Source organism: Ammodytes marinus (genome assembly GCF_949987685.1).
Source record: "Ammodytes marinus genome assembly, chromosome: 20".
Classification (NCBI taxonomy): Eukaryota; Metazoa; Chordata; class Actinopteri; order Uranoscopiformes; family Ammodytidae; genus Ammodytes; species Ammodytes marinus.
Genome location: NC_137224.1, coordinates 12,316,122 through 12,340,644, shown reverse-complemented (window position 1 = coordinate 12,340,644; position 24,523 = coordinate 12,316,122). Strand labels below are relative to the sequence as shown.

General features: G+C 42.2%; 1 protein-coding gene across 1 annotated transcript in view; it reads right to left on the bottom strand.

Moving 5' to 3' along the window:
- The window catches only part of kcnc3b (potassium voltage-gated channel, Shaw-related subfamily, member 3b), a gene marked incomplete at both ends in the record, with an annotated part of 52,830 nt that overhangs the window by 18,861 nt on the left and 9,446 nt on the right, over positions 1-24,523 (bottom strand). Inside the window, 1 exon segment of the mRNA XM_080049046.1 lies at positions 2,481-3,462. Coding sequence (XP_079905172.1) covers positions 2,481-3,462 — 982 coding nt within the window.

Genomic DNA, 24,523 nt, shown 5'->3' with positions numbered 1-24,523 from the left:
GACTGATTCTCTGCAAGTTTCACAGGATGAAACTCTATTTGGAAGCTACCATAAAGTTCAAACCAGACATGGCAGGGTCCAGGCACCCTGCTGTGTTTACCTTATCTCAACTGTGAGACACAAGCTTCAAAGCTTTCTCTTCCTAAGGAAGGAAAAGCATCTTATTGGCTGGTTTGAATGTAAACACTGCTTGCTGATTAGACAAACTAACTTCTGATTGGATGAGAATGCATTTGGACTGTTTTAATACAGGATGCAATCCTCTCATCTTTGCCATTCGCCTCCGGCTTCCAGCCGTGATAGAAGGTACAACATGCTTAAGCCTGAGGCCTAGGGATAAGCAACTCCAAGTCTCAGTCTTCATACTCGCTGGACGAATTGATGGACTGCTTGGAACATCTTCTTCTGTTTTCCCGGATTCGAGAGAGTTTTCCTACAGAAAACCTCTTCGCAGAGCTGAAGCAGCCACCTCAGCCTCTCCTCAAAACAGGACCCCCACACGCGCAAGGCGCGAGCAAAGACGCAGGATCCCTTCATCAAGACGCCTGCACTGCCCGTTCTACGGACCGGAGCCAGCCAGCGGACCCGCCGAGAAGTGAAGCCGCCCTATCATCTGGGCCGTTCCTACGCTGCCCCAGACGCAGCGCCAGCAGAGAGCAAGGCCCGACGCCGAGGGAGTTCTCCGCTTCCTCCTCTCCTCCTTGCCGCTGCCCATCGGACCGCAGACAGCCCGCTATTGCCAAGAAGAGCTGCTGATCCCTTGCTTCCATCCCTTGGCATGGTGTGGCACGCTGCCCTTATCAGCTGAGCTGGTTCCACACCCCTGTCTTCCACAAGACGCGCTCCATCAGCGCACAAGGCCCGGCAAGCGGCCTTTTTCTCCTCCTATCTCCTCCAGCTGCCTTCAACCAATAATCGCTGGACCAAGCGATTCACGTGAGGCTATTGTCTGGGCTAAGATAGTTATTTTATGTTGTTCATTAACTTGAAGTAAACGTAAGAGCTGACGAGCTCACTATTTCATTATTTCCTGATTTAAAGTAATTCTGACTCACTTATGTTACATAAGTGTTTTTCGCTCACAGTGTTTTTCTCCCGTTAACCGGGAATGTATTGATGTTTTGTTGCCGTCACTCTTAAAGCCAGTGAATTCTTTCCTCTTTATCAATTCAACTCAGTATACGCAAATGCGCATTTGCAGCCACTGTGTGATTGGAGGAAACAGTTCACTTCGCGCTAGAGCTGCGGCTACTGTCTTTTGTTTCCTCTCCTTCTCATTTCTAACTACGCACATCACACACACACAAACACACTGACACTCGTGATTTCCCCCTCAAGTATTCTTAATGAATACATGAGTGTTGAGTTTCTGTAATTTTAAAGTTAAGATTGCGTGAAGACAAAACCAAAGTCTCCCCGCATCATCCTTTATAATTCTTATGTGTTTGATTAAAGCAGTAGGTTACATACATGCTTTGCATGCTACTTCCCCTACTGATTAAAGGTAGAATATTCAACTTTTAGAAGTTGTCCACATTGCTATTAGCAATTGATCTACCCGTGGCTTAAAAGCCACTTCAAACTCTCGCGTGACGTCAAACTCTCGCGTCTGCCATCTAAATTCATCTCAATTCTAAAGTGACGTTCCTCTGTCACACACACACACACACACACACACACACACACACACACACACACACACACACACACACACACCACACACACACACACACACACACACACACACACACACACGTGCACTCACCTGCACATAGATAGAAATACATGGCTTTATAATCTAAACTGTTCTTATTATTGCTTGTGCTATGTCTGCTTTCTTAAATTAGATTAGTTCATGGTTATTGACTTATGTGTATCGTTTTAATCAACTTGCCTAAGTAAATAAACCCTTACATTTTGATTTTAAGAAGCAGTGTCTGTGATATTTGTGTCTTGTATTTCACTAATTGCTGGTAAATAAGGTTTATGCTCGAATATTCACTCCTTCATTATCTTAAATGTACATTGTAACCAACTTTGACATTTTCAAGGTAAATCCCTTTAACATTATGAGACTGTTTTTCTGATTTGATTCAAAGTTCCCTTTTTCAAAGGGTGGTGCTCCGTAGGTATTAATAAGTAATTAGATTAGCTGGACTAATTTAATTGATCATTAATTAACAATTTTTCTTAATATTATAATTTCCATGAAATTAATAATATTCTTGACTTTGACCAAATCTACCCCTTATGAATTCCCAACAGAAGGTTGTAAGAGTGGGTCAGCTCCATCTTACAGTTCCGTCTTAGTGAAAGAGCTTCTTTTGCTAAGAACGAATCTAGGAAACGCATTCTTCTTTCACAGCGTTCTTAAGAGCGCTCCAAAGAAGTACTTTCCCAGATACTTAACGAATCTGGGAAACGCGGCCATTGTTTGTTCTCAAACTGAATGGACATGCAAAAAAATTTAAATCTCTCACCTCTGTTCATTTCTATAATTTCTTCTTGGGCGAGAGGACAGTCACCCCCTAGGCCTCCAGACCCCATCACTCCACCTAGGACATTTCCCAAGAGCCTTTGAGGTGATGCGGTAGCCATAGCCAAGGCATCTGGTTTGCAGTAGTTGGGGGACCCGGGCTGGGGTGCTCGGGGGATATGTTTGTTCTTCTTTTTGGGCAGCTTTTGTTTGGCCATAGCCAAAGAGTAGTACATGCCGAAATTGTTGACAATAACAGGTACAGGCATAGCAATGGTCAGCACGCCAGCCAAGGCACACAGTGCACCCACCAGCATTCCTGACCAGGTCTCTGGGTACATATCTCCATAACCCAGCGTGGTCATGGTCACCACGGCCCACCAAAATCCAATGGGAATGTTCTTGAAGTTGGTGTGGGCACTAGCTGTTGGGTCATCTGGGTCGGCGCCAATCCGTTCAGCGTAGTAGATCATAGTCGCAAAGATGAGGACACCAAGGGCTAAGAAGATGATTAGCAGGAGGAATTCATTGGTGCTGGCACGAAGGGTGTGGCCAAGGACACGGAGACCCACAAAGTGGCGGGTCAGCTTAAAGATTCGGAGGATACGGACAAATCTGACGACACGCAGGAACCCCAGGACATCCTTGGCAGCTTTGGAGGACAGACCACTCAGGCCCACCTCCAGGTAGAAAGGCAGGATAGCAATGAAGTCGATGATGTTCAGGTAGCTTTTGAAGAATTCCAACTTGTTTGGGCAGAAGGTGACTCGCAGCAGGACCTCGACGGTGAACCAAATGACGCACATACCCTCTACGTATGTCAGCCAACTGTCAGTCACCACCTCATATACAATCTCCTCATGGGTAGTGTTGCCCACGGTAACAATCTCTGTCTTGTTGAGGATGGTGTTGAAGGCCTCATGTGTCTCCATGCAGAAGGTGGAGATGGAGATGAGGATGAATAATAGGGAGCCAAATGCCACATACTGGAAGAAAGGAAGAAAACAGAAAAAGAGATGGGGAGAGAAAGAAAGCAAGGGAAGAACAAAGATTCAGTTCCAAAACAAGATTTAATTCAGTAAGGCAAAGAGAACATAGAAAAGAATAAGAAAAAACTGTGCATTGGTATGGTCTGAAACCTCAAGCCATCAGCAGAAAAAAAACTGGTGCATGTGCGACCAGAACAATACACACAAGTGCTAAATACTATGAACAGAAAACTACTACTAACATTTTCTCATGTTGTTTAAGGTTGTCTACAGTACATTAAAGTTGAAATGTTATACCCATTATTTTTTTAGCTAAGACTTGTATTGTAACAGATCAGAGGGCAAGTGGACCTTCCCTCAAGATCAGCTTGGCACAATTTGACCTGTTGTGACAAAAGCCAAAGGATTGGGATAATATGACTCATTAGGCCCAAACTAATTATATATGACAGTCATAAATAATTGTGGTTAACGATGAAGCCATAAAAACAAACGTGCTGTTTGTATCATGGCATTCCATGTGTAATCAGGAAACAATGACTTACTATACAGTGATTATACGCTGATGTAGTTATTAATAGTACCAAGCTTGTAATATTAAAAATGGGCACTTTGGTTATCAAGATTTGATTTCACACTTATTTATTTGAAGCAACCGTAAATAAGCAGTACACACACTTGTGGGTTCCTGAAACCTGAGGCCTGCCCAAGAAAATAGTCTATCAGGGTTAGATTTTTGACATTTGAAAGACATCTCAACATCTTTTATCTGCACGACAAAGGAAGAAATGTATAAGAAAAGGAAATAAAATGACAAAGAAATGAGTTCTGAATCCAAAACAGAAAAGGAAAAATGGATCCAAATCGAATGGGATGATACTAATGTGGTACACTTTAAGTTTACATGAAGCACATTTCCGACTTTGAGGTTTAAGTTGCCTTTGCTGAGGTACCTGTTTCAAAATTACATGTTTCTGTTGGCTATTGCCTCTATGCCCCCCAACATTTGGACGTATTGTATTATTGCCCTTTCTGCAAGTGGCATCCTCTCTATACTAAAGTTTATTCCAGCTCTACTGTAAGTTTGCCTTTTCACTTCCAAACATGTGTCCTCAGGGTAAATTTCAGAGTTTTTCAATTTAACTTCCTTTTCTTTTTTCAATTTAACTTCCTTTTCTTTTTTTAAGGCAATTTTCTTAGCATTGGCCACCTGAGTGATCTGCAAGCTCACTGTCTATATTTGCATAAACATATTATTCTACTGTAGCCGTTCGATTGCTGCTGAATCAATTGCAGTAGCATGAAAACATGGTTGTGTGTGTAGCTTCTGCACAATCTTTCCCTGTTGCGGTCCATTCATACAAGCCCTGCAGCATATTTATAGATACAGTATACTTTGTGCTTTATCAAATAAATAATACACAGACATGGCCTGAAGAGAAAGGGGGAAAGGTGATACATACTTGAGTGGAGCCTATATATACTGTATAAATAAGAAGCCTGAGTGCCCTCAGTGTATTGTGCGTGTCACTGTGTATTTTTGACATTATGTACTTATGTAATATCGAGAGCAACATACGTATAGGAGGCAGCCTTAAAACTAAGCAAACAGAGGGAAACTGTTTAATTTCTTTTTTCTAAAAAGGTCTCACTTCTCTATCCCAGCTTTTCTTTAAATTTGAAACTGGATGAGAGCCTACAAATATTTCCTCAAAGTGCCTTTATGACAGAAACAGACTAAGCAGAAGACTTAAGGCTCTTAGCCACTGCATTTATTAACACTAGAACCGCCAGCATTCTATTTATACCTAGAACCGCCAGGCGGGTCAAATTGACCCATGCATTTCTAGTGTGGTATAAAGTCATAAATTAGTTTGTTTAATAATCATCTGTGTTTTGGACCTCTTGTTTTATAATCTAAGTATCTTTAAGAACACAAATCACGTTTCGTGGCGACTCAGTAATGAAACTGAAAGTAGATATAATATCGCAAGTATAGTAATGAAAACAGAAGGTCAAAACAGCGTCCAAATGAGCTAAAATCATAAATACAATAAACAGTAACATGGCAAACTTATTTTTAGGTAAGCTCTAATTGATTATTCATTAATTTTTCCCCACGTTGACATGTTTTGAGGCGGAGGATCCCTCCGACGCTCTCTCTCCGGCTCACAGACAGAACTCAGCTGTCTGTCAGTTGAGCTGCGAGCAGCGGTGCATAGAAGACAGCGCTCAGTTCTGATCTCTCGCTATCAGACTCGTATCACTCATTTCACTTAGTAACTATAATGTTGTTAGGTATTTATCTTCATCTCTAATTTATTGTAAGTGTTTATGAATGATTGTACGTAGGCTACAGTTGTCAGATCGCGGACCCCAAACAATGTCGTTGCCTAGCAACCTGCTCGAAAATATTTCATTTTCCTGTGCGGGTCAAATTGACCCAGTGTGGCGGTTCTAGGTATAAATGCCTGTTTTTTTAATCCAGTTTAATTGTGACTTTATTTAACCATAGGGAGAGCATCACAACACAATTTTAGGAAAAGTCAAAGAGTTGGGGGCTTCAATATTTCGTAAAAGTATAGTTATGGGCAGTTGAAAAACCGCCACGGGTCAAATTGACCCCGTGGCGGTTCTAGTGTTAAGGAGATTAACTGAGAAACATTTAGCCAAAGAGATTACCTTCCAGGGAAGTCAGCGGTGTAGCATAAGTCAATTGTCCAAACTGTAGCTGTGAATTGTTATATTGTTAATGCAATTAGCGCTGATGGTTATTTCAGTAGGTTCTGCTATTTTGTTTTAAATACATTCCTGTACGCAGTAAATAAATAAATGATATAGCTCATTTCTAAGGATTATCTCTTAGTATCTCAAATTGTTTCACAACTAGGGTTGCAAAGGGGTGGAAAGTTTCCACGGGAACATTCGCTCGGGAATTTTGGGAATATTCAAAATAGGGAATTATAGGAATTAACTAAATGGCGGTCATTTAAATGATTTATTTTCATATCCAAACATTAATCTTAAAGCTATACTGTACGATCTGAGAGAGCTAGCATGATTTGAAATTAGCTTGTCCTCGGAGTTCCGTTTAACTCCTCCCTCTCCCCTCGGGACTCCCTCCCCCACCCCTCGACACACAGCCGTGCACGAGCGCTGCTGGCTGCACTTCCCAATTGCACTGTTTACCAGTGATTGTTAACATTTAACTCACACACACAAACACTCACACATAGGCTACATGCAGAAAAGGCCCCAAAGTTTATAGGTTACAGTGTTGTTATTTCTTATAGAGTGTTGAGATGAGTTTTGTTCAGTGTGGATGACAGTATAGCTGTCAGTTAGTGGCCGTGACGTCAGTCGGCCGGAGGGTCTGTCTAGTAAGTTTCCTTTTCTCTTCTCTCTCGGTCAGGTGTGTGAGCGCGCATGTTGCCGCAGTAGTCGACACAGTTGAAACGTGTATGTGAATCACCCGTGCCGTGTGTGAGTAGGCCTAAGTACATGCAGTCCCGATCGCTGTTATAAGTTACAGTTTATGGATGTTATTGACGGCCGCGATTCGCAGGTCGCAACAGCTGTTCTAACGTCTCCTCACGAGCGGAATGTAAGCCTGTGTCTCTTTTCCTGCGATCTATGCTGCTGTGCCTGTGAAAGAAGGAAAATAAAGAGCGGAAAAACCATACTCCTCTTCTCATGCTTATAGTCTGACGTTTTTGGCCTTAAGTGGTGTTCTGGCCGACACCTCTGAAGTGAAACCAGTGATAAGCAGATCAGCGCGGTACCGGTAGGCGACATCCACCAGTTTCCTCCCCTACACTAGGCTACATGATGAAAGATACAGAGCAGTAGCCTACTTAAAAATATAGCCTACTTTTTAATCTTTGGGTTTTGGGGAAAGTAGCAAGTCTTGTCAAGTCAAAAGGCTCAAGTCACGAGTCATTGATGTTAAAGTCCAAGTCAAGTTGCAAGTCTCTTTACATTTTGTCAAGTCGAGTCTCAAGTCATCAAATTCATGACTCGAGTCTAGTCCACACCTCTGGTAACTTCTGTGTAGGTTCCATTGTGTAAGCTTGTTATGCTACTTCCACTAGGTCTAGTCCACTGCCAGCCAGGTAGCCTACTACGATATGGCACGAACGCTTTCTCTGCCCTCCGTGAACGCGCTCAGGCTCGCACACAGAGGGGAGAGAACGCGCAGGATTGTGATTGGTTCTTTAGATACGGGTCCATCGTCTCCGATTGGTCAGCATTTTAACAGGTTTATAGAAGGTACAGAATTTGGGGGTTTTTCGTTTCTTTTTCATTGCCCATAAGTCATTTATTGCTGTTGGGGTGTAAAAAGCACTTTTCACAACATATTAAAAAGTGCATATTGCAGATAATCTCCTATGATGCCTTTAACATATAAACATTATGTTTGGTCATAGGAAGACATCCATGCAAACTTATACAATAAAAAAAACATTACATTTGAAGAGATTTATTTGTAAGTAGAACTTTATCAAGTTTTGATTATTTTATGAACAATCAATAATTTCAGTGAACAACAAAAAGATGAATGTTGAGTAAAATATTACTGTCTGAAATGTACTTGCATGAAATCTGGTTGTTTTAGTCAAGATTATGCTAAAATATATTTTCCCTAACTATATTTAAAATCACTGTTTAAGCCTCTGTAAACCTGCTCTAGTAAAAAGCAATATATGATATCAAGTTTGGTGTCTCAATAAGCTTTAAAAAAATCTGATTTGAAGTTAAAGGTTCATAAATATTATAAAACGTTGTTGAAAAAACTGCTTTTTACTGTCTAGAACTGAAATAACATAGTTAGAAGGATTTAGTGCATTTGGGTTGCTTTAAATGTAGTAAATTCCTGTTTATTCCCGTTAATTCTCAAAATTCCCGTTAATTCCCATAAATTCCCATGGAAAGTTTCCAACTTTGAAAATTCCCGAAATTTTGCAACCCTATTCACAATTAATATTATCAGATTTTTTCCAGGTCTTCCCTCTATCATTCACACAACTGTCTACCCAACCAAACCCCTCTGCTCCGTACGCACACACACATTCCCTGGCTTTTTTTCCTCTACGTCTCCATCTTATGTCCCTGAACCTCTTTTCTCTTCTGCTATGTGTTCTCGCTAGTCGGTGTCTGACCTACTTTCTCAGGTTGTTGCAGTGCTCTCGCCCTCTGTATCGTGAAAAAAACACACACTCAAAACACTGAGGTTCTCAATCATCCGCCTACCTCTACCCCCATACCAGGTTAGCACAGGCAGAACCTGCTCTGGATGCTCCCTCATTGGCCGAGCACGAGAGAAACCTTCACATTCACAAATCAAGGCAACAAGGAGTGTTTTTGCAATTTAATGATGTGCGTTTATAATAACATTTGACCTGAGGAGATGAGCAGTACTCGTATTAAAGTAATGAGTCGTAAAAGTTGAGGACGAGATCTGTGTTTTGAGGCTTGCTTTTAGACCAGAGTAATGCTGTTTTTGCACATATACAAACCCATACACAAATAGAAATAGGCGCAAAACTTCACTAACATCACATCTTCTATGTAGGCTACACAGGTGGAGACGCAGGAGGGAGCTGACAGGTGGGAGGAAGACCAGACGATGTGGATCACTGCTTAGAGCAGCACAAAGACAAAAGTTTAAGCAATCTAGAAGAAATGACACTGCGTGATAAAAGTAAGAGGAGGTGAGGGTCGGATGCCAAAATAGTGAACGCAATTCAAACTCTGACAGAGCAAACCTTCCTGAGGCTACATTGTTTTCTTTCTAAGATAAGCTGAGGTAGCTCATCGTTCTGATGATCTCGAAGCGATGTGACCGTGTCATGCAGAGATGGGTTTTTGAAAAGACAAGGAAGAGGACGGAAAGCACAAAAGAACTGATGAGAGTGAGAGTGGGAGGAAAAGAAAGAGAGGGTAAGCTATCAGGAGATTGAAGGCTAATACGAAATGGCAGGCCTTAGCCATAAAAGTTACTTCTGTCAACCTGAGATACGGGGGAGTGCTATGTGTATTTTCCGGCATAGTGTATAATAAAACGTTAGATTCTTGTCCATAGTGCATCGAAATTAATATTCTGTATATGACTCAAAAGCGACACTCAGCCAATTGTACTATATAGTAATGTCAAATACGAACATCTAATAACAGTAAACCATGGTGTGAGGTTTCAGCACAGAAGAGGTGGGTTTGGACTTTTATTAGGCTGACACAAATAATGCATATATTAGATACTGTCAAAATTATAGCAACAGTATCATAGTTACAAAGCTGGTCATTCACTGAAAAATACTTTCTAAACAGAGCAGATTAGTTGAAACTCTTTCCCAAACGTTAATGTGTTTCCTGCTGCAAGAAAACATAATTTGTGATATTGCAAACAAGAGAGACAGCTCCAGGTAATAGAACGCAGAGAAAAATGGAAAACTATATGTACAAAATAAATGAATAAAACCCAATAGATGTTGATCATATTTATTCAGACTATTATATCATTGTTTTACCCAGACATTCCTGAATGAGCATACTCCCACACCAAACCAATATTTTCTAAGCATTCTCCTAAGCAAGTCCTAGCTTGTACAGCATGAATACACAGAGGGCACCAGGGATTTGTGATCCTCCCATGTTTTGCAGACTCTCGCTCTCACTAAATTAAACTTCAGTGTCGGCTGGGAACTCCGGAGGTAAATCTTATACGCACAGGAATTAGCACATCTGTATTTCAGATGTTCTGCTGGGTTGCACTTTACATTCATATGCGGCTTCAGTAATTAAATGATAAAGTATTTCAAGATGGCAGGGCACAGTAGATTACACTGTAGATCTGAACATCTAATCAATATTGATCAATCCATCACAGCAGCCAGTCCTTTTTAAATATGCAGCAGCATGTCAAGCAGAGTCTTGCTGTGTGTGAGGGGTAGCACTCCCACTACAGTAATAACAGGTACTTAAAACCATATTAATCAAACCTGCATGTAGTACACAGGTGTCGATGGGCCTGTATCTACTGTATTGGCTTTTGGATTCACAGGTGTGTGTGTGTGTGTGTGTGTGTGTGTGTGTGTGTGTGTGTGTGTGTGTGCGTGCGTGCGTGCGTGCGTGCGTGCGTGTGTGTGTAGACAATATATGACTCACAATACTAGAGAGACAAACAGCCAATGGGCACTGGAGGTGTGTGTGTTCACACTAGCTGATCGCATATAGCGAGTGTTTGCAAGCACTGCATTGAGGTGATAGAGAGGGATGAACAGAGAGACCCAGAGAACCAAAGTGTCGGAGGAAGATGAGAAAAGGAGGAGTAACCATCCATCATTTTACACTTATTTACCTCCCCAGGTACTTTGTCTCTGGTTCTCCCTCCATCCCTGTCCTCACTGCGACATGGAGTATAGTATGCATGTAAGTGTGTGTGTCAGTGCTCTGAATATACGACTCATGTAATATTGGTTGGAAGCTTGATGCTAAATTCCCTACAGTAAAGCTATACCATGTGTGACACCTGCAGCCCAGTGACCTTCAAGGTCCAATAGAGTCCCCCTCGCTCTCTAGACTCTGAGATTAGATTTGGAAAGATCATCAACATAAATTTTAAAGAGCGGGAGTCAAGAGATGGAGAGTGAAAGAGAGAGAGAGGCAAATGAGAAAGAGCATTTGAAAGGGAGAGAGAGAGCGAGAGAACAGAAGCTGATGATAGAAAGCGTTGATTGTGTTTCCATGGATGAATGGAGAAGAAAGAGTGAAGGAATGGAGGGAAGGCAGATGAAAATGAGGTGTTATAAGTGATATCACGAGGGAGAGATCGTTGGAGGTGATATTAGCCCTACGGGCATTTTTGCATGCACGGCGGTGCGTCTTGCTCTTCCTTCACGGGACCCTAGTGGCGCTGTGTTTACTGCGGCACCATCCAGAAGAGCTTTATCATTACAGTTTTACCACAGCGCCTGCCTGGCTCTCTGTCACTATGACAACCACTGCGTTAGCCTCTGCTTTCAGGCACCAAGGACAGGACTAAGCCAAATACTGCTCCTACAGCTGGCATAAAGGGCTGAATGCAGAGGAGCAAGATAACATTCGGTTTCGGCTGCTGATTGCTGGATGAAAGATTTACATTTGTAAAGTGAAGGGTGAGTGACCTTAACAGATACAGTGGAGGAAATAAGTATTTGATCCCTCACCGATTTTGTAAGTTTGCCCACTTACAATGAAATGAGCGGTCTATAATTTTAATGCTAGGTTTATTTTAACAGTGATATACAGAATATCAAAAAGCAAATCCAGAAAATCACATTAAAAAAAAGATAGAAATTATTTAGCATTTCATTGAGTGAAATAAGTATTTGATCTCCTACCAACCATAACAAATTCTGGCTCCCACAGAATAATCCTTGTGCTTTAAAAAAGTATTCCTAATCTCAACTAGTTTCCTGTATAAAACACACCTGTCTCAACTTGTTACCTGTATAAAATACACCTGTCCACAGAGTCAATAAATCAAACTCCAACATCTCCATCATGGGCAAGACCAAAGAGCTGTCTAAAGCTGGGAACACACCGCACTGGCCCCCTGCGGCGGTTGGCCGCGTGAACGCAGGAGGCTCGCCGCTTGGTCATATTGGGCCATAGTCACCGCAGCGGCCGCCGGCCGCCTCATCGAAGGCGGCGGTTAACCACGTGAACGCAAGAGGCTCGCCGCTTGATCATATTGGGCCATATATTCCTGACGCCTGCGCCGAGATCAGACCCGTCACACTTACGGTGCAACAACAAGAATAACATGGTCCAGCTGTGCCAAAAAATACAGATGTAGGTAGGCCTACACTGTGTAACTAGCGGCAGTCATGTCACAAATAACAATAAAACAGCATGAAGACCAAGCCCCAACCTCAGCGATTTATACCAGCATCCAATAAGGAAGTGACCACAACTGTAGTAACCAGGAAGTGCCACTGGGGGCTGGGAGCAGAAGACAGCCATCTCTCGTTGACTCCAATGTTAAACATGCCGTTTTCACAGCATTATTAAACCTATTTACTGCCTGGGCCACGAAACCATTTTAGTCTGTATGTTTAGGTCATATCTCCATGACAACACTGAGGGGGGTGATTTTTTTTGGCCCACACTAGTTTTTATTCTTTTGGAGGTTAAAATGTATTGGCGCGATCTCTTGAGTGACAGCTCTCCGCCCGTTGTCCCTCACTTTGCCTCGGAGGTATACGTCAGCTATCTCCCTCCCCCTCACAAAATGGCGACGCGCACAAACCAGGATTATTGGATGCCGTGTGAATAACTGAGGTCAGCCCGGATGCTACATCCATATTATTTACTATCTATGATGAAGACGCACCCTGATCGCAAATACACACACATTAACAGCAATTCAGCAACATACTAAACACATTAACACCAGCAGTGTATGCTCAGTGGCAAAAATAAAGGCAGACATCAGCCTACCTGAAAGTGAAAGTGTGCCGGGTCTGGCAGAGGACAACACCGGTGCTTTGCTGCACTATATTGGAATTCCACACGGACACTGCCGTAAAGTTTGGGTTCATATTATCCTCCGGAACAGCACACAGCTGGGTGAGTTTCACTATACTAACCGGCGCTACCTTGGCTAAAGTACAACCAACAGCTAAACAGATGCAAAATACACATAGGCTATTTGCAGTAGGGATGCACCGAACATTCGGCCACCGAAAAAGTTCGGCCGAAAATGGCAAAATAAGTCATTTTCGGTTTCGGCCCGAAACAGTTAAAAGGCCGAACAAAATTACCGAATATTGACAAACTAAATGACAATAAGGAAATATTTTTTTAAAAGAGCTGCCCGCTTGCAAACCAGGAAATGGAAGTAAAGAGAGACGTAACCGTGTATGCGAGTCCACGTCTGGTCGGGAGCGCGCAGCAGGAGCAGTCTGTAGGCTGCGTGCATGAAAATGTCAGAGTCCAGTGTGGGAGCATTTTTTCAAACTGGATGAAACACGGCGCATTGCAATGCTTTAAGCAGCATTAAGTTAAAACACTCGTCAAAGACTGATGTTTTATCACATTAGAAACACAAAAGCCTTGCGCGAGCGAAGCAGCGATTCACCCAGTGAAACTAACGGTTGGTAACGGTGTCATTCACAGTGACACCTCGCCGGTGAGAGCCGCAGCGCAAAAAAAACTCTGGTTTGACGGCGAAAATGATAATCATATTGTCCGTTAGCGCTGTGGGAGAGTGGGGGGGGGGGGGGGGCACTGCGATCTGATTGCATTGCTCGAGCCTGAATACATTTCTTTATATGTCCATGGAATACAGAGCCATCTCGGCAAACTGACAGCGTAACTAAATATATGTCCAGTGAGCCGCCTCCCCCCGTTAGTGTCAGTCTACAGCCGAAAAAGTTACTATCACCTCCTAAGCATGGACATCGTTTAAAGCCTCTCATTGTTATGATCATTAGGCTTTGATGCACATTCTGAAGTCTGATCATTACGGTGGGAGCTGTGGTGCAGTTTTTTAGAGCAACTCAACCTGCACTGCATTGCAAAAAAAGAAAAGAAAAAAATGGCAATAAGTCGATCTTTTTGTAGATTCTTCCTCATATAAGTCAAGGTACACATCAATGAGTGGTTCACAATGGGGGCGGGACCTGATAAGCCTTTGGCTTCTTCCGTCACCCTTCGGACAACACAGTTAAATGTATGAATATATGAAAGAGAAAATTGTGTATTGTGTGGAATTGTCCGAAAGAATAATAAATAAATAAATAAACAATCACATTCCTAGTAAAATGTTAATTTTACTCTTAGATTTGAAGGTTTTACTGTTTCTTTATTTATTTGGGGTTGATTTTTAGTTGTAGGCTATGTTTGAAGAGAACATTTGGGAGTTCATGTATGCAATGTTGAAAGAAGTGGCAAAATAGATAAACAAAACTGCAAAAACCTCTTTCGGTATTCGGTTTCGGCCATTCGGCCAACTGTTTCATTTTATTCGGTTTCGGTTTCGGCCAAGAATTTTCATTTCGGTGCATCCCTAATTTGCAGAATGTATTGGAAGCCCAATGTCCTCACTCCACACGCCCACCTCGCCGCGCAAGCGCCCGCCGCCGGTCGCCGATTCTTGGGTGGACGCGCGGCCACGCGCTAGTACATTGACTTTGTATGTAATCTCGCCGCGCTGCCAGTGCGGTGTGTTCGCAGCTTAAGGACATCAGGGACAAGATTGTAGATCTGCACAAGGCCTAAATAGACCATTGGCAAGAAGCTGGGTGAGAAGGAAACAACTGTTGGTGCGATTATTCGAAAATTAAAGAAACACAAAATGACCATCAATCTCCCTTGGTCTGGGGCTCCATGCAAGATCTCACCTTGTGGTGTATCAATGATCATGAGAAAGGTGAGGGATCAGCCCAGATCTACACGGGAGGAGCTTGTTTATGATCCCAAGGCAGCTGGGACCACAGTCACCAAGAAAACCATTGGTAACACACTATGCCGTAATGGATTGAAATCCTGTAGTGCCCGTAAGGTCCCCCTGCTCAAGAAGGGACATGTACAGAACCATCTGAAGTTTGCCAATGAACACCTGAATGACTCAGAGAATGCTTGGGAGAAGGTGATGTGGTCAAATTAGAACAAAATCAAGTTCCTTAGTATCATAGTGACTCGCCATGTTTGGAGGAAGAGGAATTCTGACTATGACCCCAAGAACACCATCCCCACAGTCAAGCAGGGAGGTTGAAGCATTATGCTTTGGGGGTGTTTCTCTTCTAAGGGGACAGGTGGACTTCACCGCATCGAGGGAACTATGGATGGGGCCATGTACCATGAAATACTGGGTGACAACCTCTTTCTCTCAGCCAGGTCCGTACAAATGGGTCGTGGATGGGTCTTCCAGCACGTCATTGACCCTAAAAATTTAGCAAAGGCAACAAAGGAGTGGCTCAAGAAGAAGCACATTAAGGTCATGGAGTGGCCTAGCCAGTCTCTGGACCTTAATCCAATAGATCTGTGGAGGGAACTGAAGCTCAAGCAACAGTCTCGAAACCTTACAGATTAGGAGAGGATCTGCAAAGAGGAGTGGTCCAAATGTCCTCCTGAGATGTGTGCAAACCTGGTCATCAACTACAAGACACGTCTGACCTCAGTACTTGCCAACAAGGGTTTCTCCACCAAGTACTAAGCAATGTTTTGATAGGGGATCAAATACTTATTTCACTCTATGAAATGCAAAATAATTTATATCTTTTTTTTATGTGATTTTCTGGATTTTCTTTTTGATATTCTGTCTATCACTGTTAAAATAAACCTAGCAATACAATTATAGACCGTTCATTTCATTGTAAGTGGGCAAATTTAAAAAATCAGTGAGGGATCAAATACTTATTTCCTCCACTGTATATGAAGGTAAATAGAGGGTTTTGCTTCTTATGAACAGAACATTTGTATCCATGTCCACTTATTGAATGTTTGATCAGCATTAGTATGACGAACAGCGCCCGGTAAGACAGAGGATGAGGAGTCTTTCCCAGAGGATGAAGAACAATTGGCGACCACTGCTGCAGAGTCAGCAATGATGACAAGACATTAAAGGATGATCCCAAATCTGCACATGAATGAGGCATGAAAAATTGACATTTAAATGACGTGACATACAAAACTTTCTGCTGAAGGGCAACCCGAGCAATGGTTCAGACTGTGATCGAGTGATTAATCTATTATCTTAGGTGAATGACTGTGGCCATCACTCAGCGACTTCCAAAGAAGCCTCTTGGCGTGCAGTGTGAGTATAACCTTGGGTGGGTTACAGGAATAGTCTTCACTTGTACCATCAACCTCATCGCTGTTATATTCTGAGAAACACTGCAGAGTTTTGAAGAAGGTTTTGCTACTAGATTACAAGAAAGAAAGAAAATCATCATTCCTAAGACAAAGAGAACAACGGAAATGTAAAGAGAGAGAGTTCCCTTTAGGGAGAAGGCTTGTGAATTGGACAAGCATTAGAACTGAGAAAGGCAGAAAGAGGGATGAACAGAGAAAGGGAGAGGGAAAGCAGGACAGAAAAGCTGTCTTGAATTTCTTCACATGTTGAATTATGAATTGCTTTAGTGGATCTTAGCCTTCATGACCTTTGAAATCTAGGCTTCATGTGAGTTTAAGTTACGCTGTCATGGCCCATGAAATATGTCCAAGAATGTTTACTACAGTTAAAGTTTTCAGGCCGTTATTTTGCATCAAGTCCACTAAATGCTGTTAATACCACATGGAAAGCAACTGACTGATCTTCAATTTAGATCTGCTCTTGCATTCTTCTCAATCAGAATATAGGAACGATGACCGATGGCCTTCATAAATGATTGATTTTACAGCAGGTATGACCAATTTTAAAAGGGTTTGCTAATACTGTAGTGCTGGTTAACTCTCACCACTCCCATCAGCCTCGTTAACAGCAGCAGAAGAAAGACAAGCCCGGATAAAGTAATCGTATATTACCTGATCATTATCAAAAAACAGACAAAGTTTAGGATTGGCTGGATATTGGACAAACACAGCTCCAAATGAATGCTAATCTTTCTCTGTATGTGTAAACAGTTGTTTGCTAATGAGTGTATAGTCATATAAACTTAAAAGCTAAAAAAAATATTTACTTGTTTCTGCTGGGAAAAAAAGTTTTTGCAGGTTTAAAGGTATTGGCTTTACAATACCTTTAAACCTATCATCATAAAAGAAGGTAAATCAATCTTATTGATTCATTTGATTATCATCTTAGTGCTACATTGTTGGGAAAACCTAGGCAACTTCAATATTTTACTCAATCTCATGACAGAGATTCTGCTTGCAGTGGTTATACCATTGCGGGACAGCACTGATGTGATGGCCCATCAGCTCACTTTAAAGAGGGGATTGCTGACAGCTGCCAAAAACAGACTGACAATAGGCAGAAAACAATATCTGAGGAGATATCAAACTTTCTTGACCCTTTCGTCCTGTTCCAGATAAACCGTAGCCGTCTCTCGCCTCAAGGGAATTGCAATCGGCACGGTTGGAGGACATTGGTGTCTGATGGCATATAGAGCAGAAGCTTGAGGGCCCCTGCCAGGGGTCACCCGGCACAAAACACAGGACACTGCGGGATATTGAAGGGCAGTAGAGGGCAGGTGTGGAACAATGGTGGGTGGGAATGGTAGGAGAAGATGCGTGGACAGGGGCGTTGGCTACGCGTCAGGCTCCACTCTCATCAAACACCTGAGTGCAGGAGCGGTGGAGCGATGGAGGTGGCACTGAACTTAAGGATATAATTAGCTTATGTTCTGGGTAATCCTTACGTGTGATTTCTTTTCTGAGTGCCAGTTTAACACAGACTGTCTGAGGTCAGTGCTCTTGGAAGTTATCCTGGTAATAAAAAAATATATATCACACCACAGTCTTTCAGACGTACCCTGAAAGGCTCAACTACTTAACACACACACTACAGTTAAATCTCTAAACTCTACACACACACACAAACACACACAACTCTTTAGTCATTCCTGTTGCAGTTCTGTCACACATTACTGGAGACAAACATACTGTGTGTGTGTGTGTGTGTGTGTGTGTGTGTGTGTGTGTGTGTGTGTGTGTGTGTGTGTGTGTGTGTGTGTGTGTGTGTGTGTGTGTGTGTGTGTGTGTGTGTGTGTGTGTGTGTGTGTGTGTGTGTGTGTGTGTGTGTGATTAGGTGAGTCAACTGTACATGTGTCCGTTCAGTCTCATCTGTTCTGTATTCGGTCCACATTTACTGCAGCATACTAAGTGCATTTGTCCTTGCGACGCAGCCTCCCCTCTCTTCTCAAGCGATCCTCCCTTTCTTGCGCCCTTTCTCCAGCCATCTTCTCCTGCCCTGCTTGTATTGTTTGAGACCTTTAAAGCCAGTTTGGCAAACATGTCCTTGTTCTAATAGCTGTGATAACTGACTTCAACCCTCCTTCTTCTCTATTTGTAAACACCCCTCCATCCATTCTTCCTCTGTATTTGTCCCTGTGTGCTCAAGTAACTTCAGTTAGAATCTACCTCATGGCTCCATCATAAAACATGAACAGAGCACTACATGTTTTTTTTACTGCAGACCTTACTATGGCAAGCTGCTCACAGAGTTACATAAATAAATGTAAAAAATAAGAAGTTAAAACGGGCATATTTTGAAAGACTGTCCCAGTCTCCCCCGAGCCATTCTGATACATTTCAATCCAAATCCACTCCTGAATCAGACTGTTACACACTTCTAACGTAGCCATTCCCTTTTGCCTCCGCTGGCTGCCACTTGGACAGGAGGGACAACCACAAATGAACAGATGGTCACAGGAATAGTCTCAGTGACGCCCTCCAATGTCATTTTCCAAGGGAATGAGCAGGAATACAGTTTGACTGGAAGTGCCATAGGGTATGGACCAACCTGGTATCACGCCGAGGCGTCTAATATGGACATGTGGCCGACCATGAAATGCCTCAAATCAAAATCAAGAAACTGATCAAAAGACGTGCTAACAACATTTTAAAAATGACTCCTCATTCTTTCCAAAATGGAACTGCATTCAGACTCTGCATATTTGCTAGTTTACATTGTCTTCTGAGAGTAAATTGAATTTCTATGGGGCTGGGAGAAAATGTGATAACCATTTTTAACCCAATTTCTGACATTTTATAGACTAAAACAGTCTTCAGTACTGCTGCAGCAATAAATCGATCACTTGATTAGCTGAAATAATCAGGAATAAAATGATGAACTGAAATGCATATTTAAAGGTTTTGAAGTGCAATGTGATGAAATCACCTTAAAACTTATTTTTATTATTGGGCATTTATTTACTGTACAGACAAAAGTATTAATTTATTATTCAAGAAAATGAAAGGAATTAATAATCATCAAAAATCATTTGCTGGCTCTTACAAATGAGTCAGTTGGCTATTTTTCTCTGTTTGACCTGATTTCATATAGTTTTTTTTATTCTGGTCGTATTAAACATGCTATTAAAATGTGTCACCTTTGTCCCTGGGAACTTGTTATTTACTAAAGATAATGAATAATATTAAAATTTATTGGTTTTCAGCTGCAAAAAACGATGACTGATTGAAAAGCTTGCGTGCAGTGTCATCTGTCGGTCCATGTCATTATAAACGCGTGAAATGTATTTTGGGACTTTCACACGCGTGACATTGGTCTGCAGGGTTACATGAGGGGGCGTGTCAGGTGCAGTGATTTATCAGCGTGCTCTAAGTGTGAACGCTCAGCTGAATGGTTTATGGGCAGCTACACTTACAGCGTATGGGCTTTGGTGTAAAGGTGACTGTACTGAGAATGATTTATGTACGGCCAGGTGTTTGAAAGGGTCAAATGTAAGCTGCATGTAGTGATGTAAGTGGGTAAATGTGTTTCCATACCACATCAAGTCTAGCTTTGGTTACACTATGTGCCGGATATTGCTTATGAATAATTGACACTCTTGATGTAGTGAAAGCACTTTTGATTCAGCATGCAATTAAAACCATTTTTTTCTCCATCAGCATTTGCACACTGTGTACTTGCTTATTTACATGCAGTATACTGCACATGTGCTCATGCGTGTGGCAGTTTGTGTGACGACACGCGCGACACCCTGCCAACTAGTGTGATTTGACAAGACTTGCCCCATCTAGGGGATTCAGACTCCCACCATTGTAATTGGCTCTGGCACTGTGTAAGCTCTCAACCATGTCAGTTTACTGAATCATTTCCATCCGGGAGCATAAGAGCAAAGTGTCCAGGTTTTACCACAAGGTCCAACTAATTGACTGTCTGTACAGAAATGGGGAACACTGATTCAGCACTTTACTACCATGGCTAAATGGGTCGATGTGTGGGAAGGAAGATGGCTGATTAAGAAATAAAAGGGAAAAAAAGCTATTTGGTGTGGTGCGGAAGCAATTTGCAACATAATCACCGCACAACATGTTAAATTCCTCTGTCTGAAATGTACTTACTTGCCAAGGGTGAGATGAGAAGATCGATACCACTCTCAAGTCTGTACAGTCATTTTACAGCTGGATCCAACAGCCAGTTAGCTTATTTTACCTGGAAACAGCTGAACCCCAACACCCAATACAACCACCAGGAAGCGTTCAACTAAGGCTACCACTGAGGAAAAAACTATTCATAATCATAGTGCTGCAGTAATTCGAGAAGTCCAAATCAGACAGTTTCTTCTGTTTCACCCCTTTAAAAACAACTTCTCACTTCTTTAAACAAATATCATGTGTCTGCCCTTGTTACGGGACATAAAGCATCTATCCTGTAAAGTATCACCAACAGACAACGCTCAAGTTACAAGGCAGCAAACAGAGGGACTGTGACTTCCGAGGATGCCAAAACCATATGAGAAGGCCTGCGTTCCAAAACATTGTCAGGGAAAATTTAAACAGAAGGCGATACATTTACGAACTGCATGCACAGGAAAGGCAGGTTGAATAATTATCCTGCTTCTGCCAGCAGCTACTGCTTTAGGAAAACTGTTTACAATCATAAACTTGGTGAGCACCTAAGAATATCCTCCTCCATGCTTTTGTTTTTTAACCCTGTCAAGACAGGTTTGGTGCATCAGCTATTTTCAGACTCTTATTTTTTTGGTTTCTATAGGTTTAAGTGCTGAATGGTCATACACGTAAATAGAGTCCTCCTCTCCCCAGTAAATGGATCTGCCACCAGTGAATGAAATTCAGGCCTCCTTTCCCTCTCTTTGCTATTTTCAGATTCAGCCCACAGGGAGATGAACAAGAATGGAAATGGGAAATAAGCCTTAAAGCGAGGTCGGGGTTTGCATGGAAACAACTTGGAAGCACAAATACCAAACCCCACTGCTGAAAGTTAAGGATTAATGCAAAGCACTTAAAGTAGTGAGAAGTCCTCTGGATTTCCCATCACCTCTGACACGGGGATCCCGCTGAGGGAAGCTCTAACGGCCTCCTCACACATCCTACCTCTACTGCGCGTCTACCTCGCGTCTGCGTCTGACTTTTTGTCACTGACCGTGTAATCAACCTAGAGCGGGCACACATCCAACCTCAGACGTACTGCTGATGCGCGTCGGAGGCACGTCTGCAGCGACACTCCCCTTTAACTCAGGAGGCGCGCCTATTTTTTTCTGAGAGCCGCGCGTCTCTCGGGTCTCTCTGCTTTAACTGATAGAGAAATACTCTGCTGCGAGTCATATTGACTTCATACCGCCAGCTTTCGCTGTAGTTTCACCATTTCCTGGTGTGTCCCTTTCAAAATAAGACTTCCAACAAGCGAAAATTTAAAAAAAAAAGAAAAAGAAAAAGGCAATGGGGCGCACGGATTACTGTCCAGACTCAATATTAGACTCAATATAAATCATATGCATCATAAATGACAGGAAAGAACTTAATTTTTAATGGGAATTATCTATGAAAACTCTATGTAGAAAGATAGGACTTTTAGAAGCAGCGCTGCAGCAGCAGCTGCTGCTGAGACGTTCCATGTGTGTCCGAGAAAATTCCGAGAGACGCAGCAGTAAGGTAAGGCGACGCGCTCCAGAGGTAGACGCAGGATGTGTGCAGAGGCCGTAAGGATCAAAACGGGATCTTTGTACTCTAATGGAAGTCTTTTTTGCAGTTTCAGGGTGAGATGCACTTTTTTTTTAAGATGCTATGTACTCATAGTAGTAGGTAGGTGTGATGTTGACTCTCCCTGGAGAATAACAAACAGCAGAGGAATAAGGCACGATGGAGTTGCTGCGATTGGCTGGAGACCTTCACAAACATTTCGCAGTCACCTTCACCACAGTTCCCATTAAACTCAGACCTGGGGCAAACAATATAGTAAAAATTATCTCACAAGACTATTTCAAATTAGAAGTGACCTAGTATAAATGAGTCAAATCCAAAGAGGACAACATGCCTATTTATAACAATGCTTTCGTCTTTTCATCCCCACAAAGACTTTCTCTGGTACAAGGTCTTCTATTCTAAAAGTATGACGTAATGAGCCCTACAACACACTTTGGGGGGCATTCAGGCACACATTGTCCGATTTGGAAGGGAGGGCGGCATCTTGTACATGCTGAGCTAAAAATGGTGCTTTGTCAGGAGATTGTTGACCAAGACAACTGTGCCCTTCTGGTGCAAAAAATGGAAGTGACCAAAACACAGAGAAATGTGACCAAAACAAAGCGAAACCAGTGGGACAGAATAAAAGGACAAAGTTCATTAAGCCATCGATTTTATGAACTGAATATGATCATTGTCTTTAAAAGAAGAAAGCCGTCTTCATAAAATCCTGTAGTTCTATCAATGCAACCATTCACACTGCATTCATGTACAGTAATCACATTCATTCCTATGTGCGTCCTTTATCTGGGCCGTTCATATTCAATAAAGCTTATTTTTTTATATACTGTATCTGTGGATGTATTTCACCTGACTTATTCAAAAACATTCAACTTTCATTATGACTGTAATTTTAACATTTCATTCTTACAAAATATCCTTTATTTTAAGGGGTTCTTTCCAACTATTGCCATAAAACAGTTTAACACTGGTGAAAAAAGTCAACAAAGAAGTTATTACATAAATTAAAATACCTGCTTTTTAAGAAATCATATTTATCTCATATACAAAAACAAAACATGGACAAAACAATTACCACAGTTCATAGATACCAGTGAATACTTATTCAATTAGGATTGTTGTTATTAAGGCAAGTAAGAGGTTACAACATTAAGTTAGAAGAACCCTACAAGTAGATCAAATGATCAAAATCTGACAATCATGAAATACTGTAACAGCTCTGCTATATCAACCTGGCACAGATCAATAAAGAAATCAGATGCAAATGGGGTTGTACAACACCTCATCAAACAGAAACATATGCACCCATACATTTTGGTGATGGGTTTCCATCCAACACTGTAGTAGAATGAGCCTGAGTTCCTGTAGGCATTGTCAGATTTTTAAGAGGCGATTGAGAAAAAAATAATTGCTTTGAAAAAAAAAACAGACAATAAGTTAAGACAATCAATTAATTATCAATAAAATTAAGGCAGGAGGGAGATTGGTTGGCTCAAGCCTTCCGAGATAATCGACGCTGCAAAGACGAGGGTCCCCCACCCCCATCGTGCAAAGTCTTCCTCCCTGTGGTTGTCACTATGCCTCCTCTTCGTCTCACCCTCTCTCTGTCCCTCTCTGGCTCCCCTTCAGACCTGTATCCCTCTATTTCTCCAACTGCTTTCTCCATTTCCATCGCTCCGTCTCTCCCTCTCACTCCCACCACCCTCCACCTATTTTTCTCTTCCTCCTCCAGTGCTCCCCCTCCTCTCTCTCCCATGTCTACTGCAGCAGAAAAATCCAGCACAGACACCAGCATGTGTGCGTTTGTACATATATGTGTCTGCGTGTGTGTATGTGCCATCACTATGGTAGATCCACAAGCGGAGCGAGCCCTTGCACGATCGCGAGCAAAAGGAGGGGGGAAGGAGATTTAAAATACTCTGCGTGTGTGTCGAACACTCTGATCAAAACATTGATTGCTGATGCGTTACATCACAGCCGTGCAAATAAACAAAATCCCCTAAATCATTGGAGTAAATGTCTGTCCTCCTGTCTCCCTTTATTTCCTCTCGTCTCTCTCTCAACCGTCTCATTGTATTTCCACATCAGCATCTCATTTCCTATTGTCCTAGTCTCTCTGCGTCCCTGTCTCGTCTTTTTCTCTACACATGCAATTTGCATCTATGTGGAACCGAAAGATCAAAAGGTATATTGCCACGTAGGACGGGAATAATTTAAGAAAGGAGGGGAAAAAACAAGCCATCTGGGTCGCAACGCTGTTTGACGTATATCGCTGGCATATCAGACCTACCGAGAGAAATGGGGCTGCATTCACCCACAAATAGAGCTGGTGTTGTGCAGCCTTCTGAAATAAATACAGCCGACTATACCTGCTCTGTACTCTGAATAACCCCAGTGTGGTGTGTCACAAACACCGCCATCTGCAATCCGGTACACTTGAGGAGTG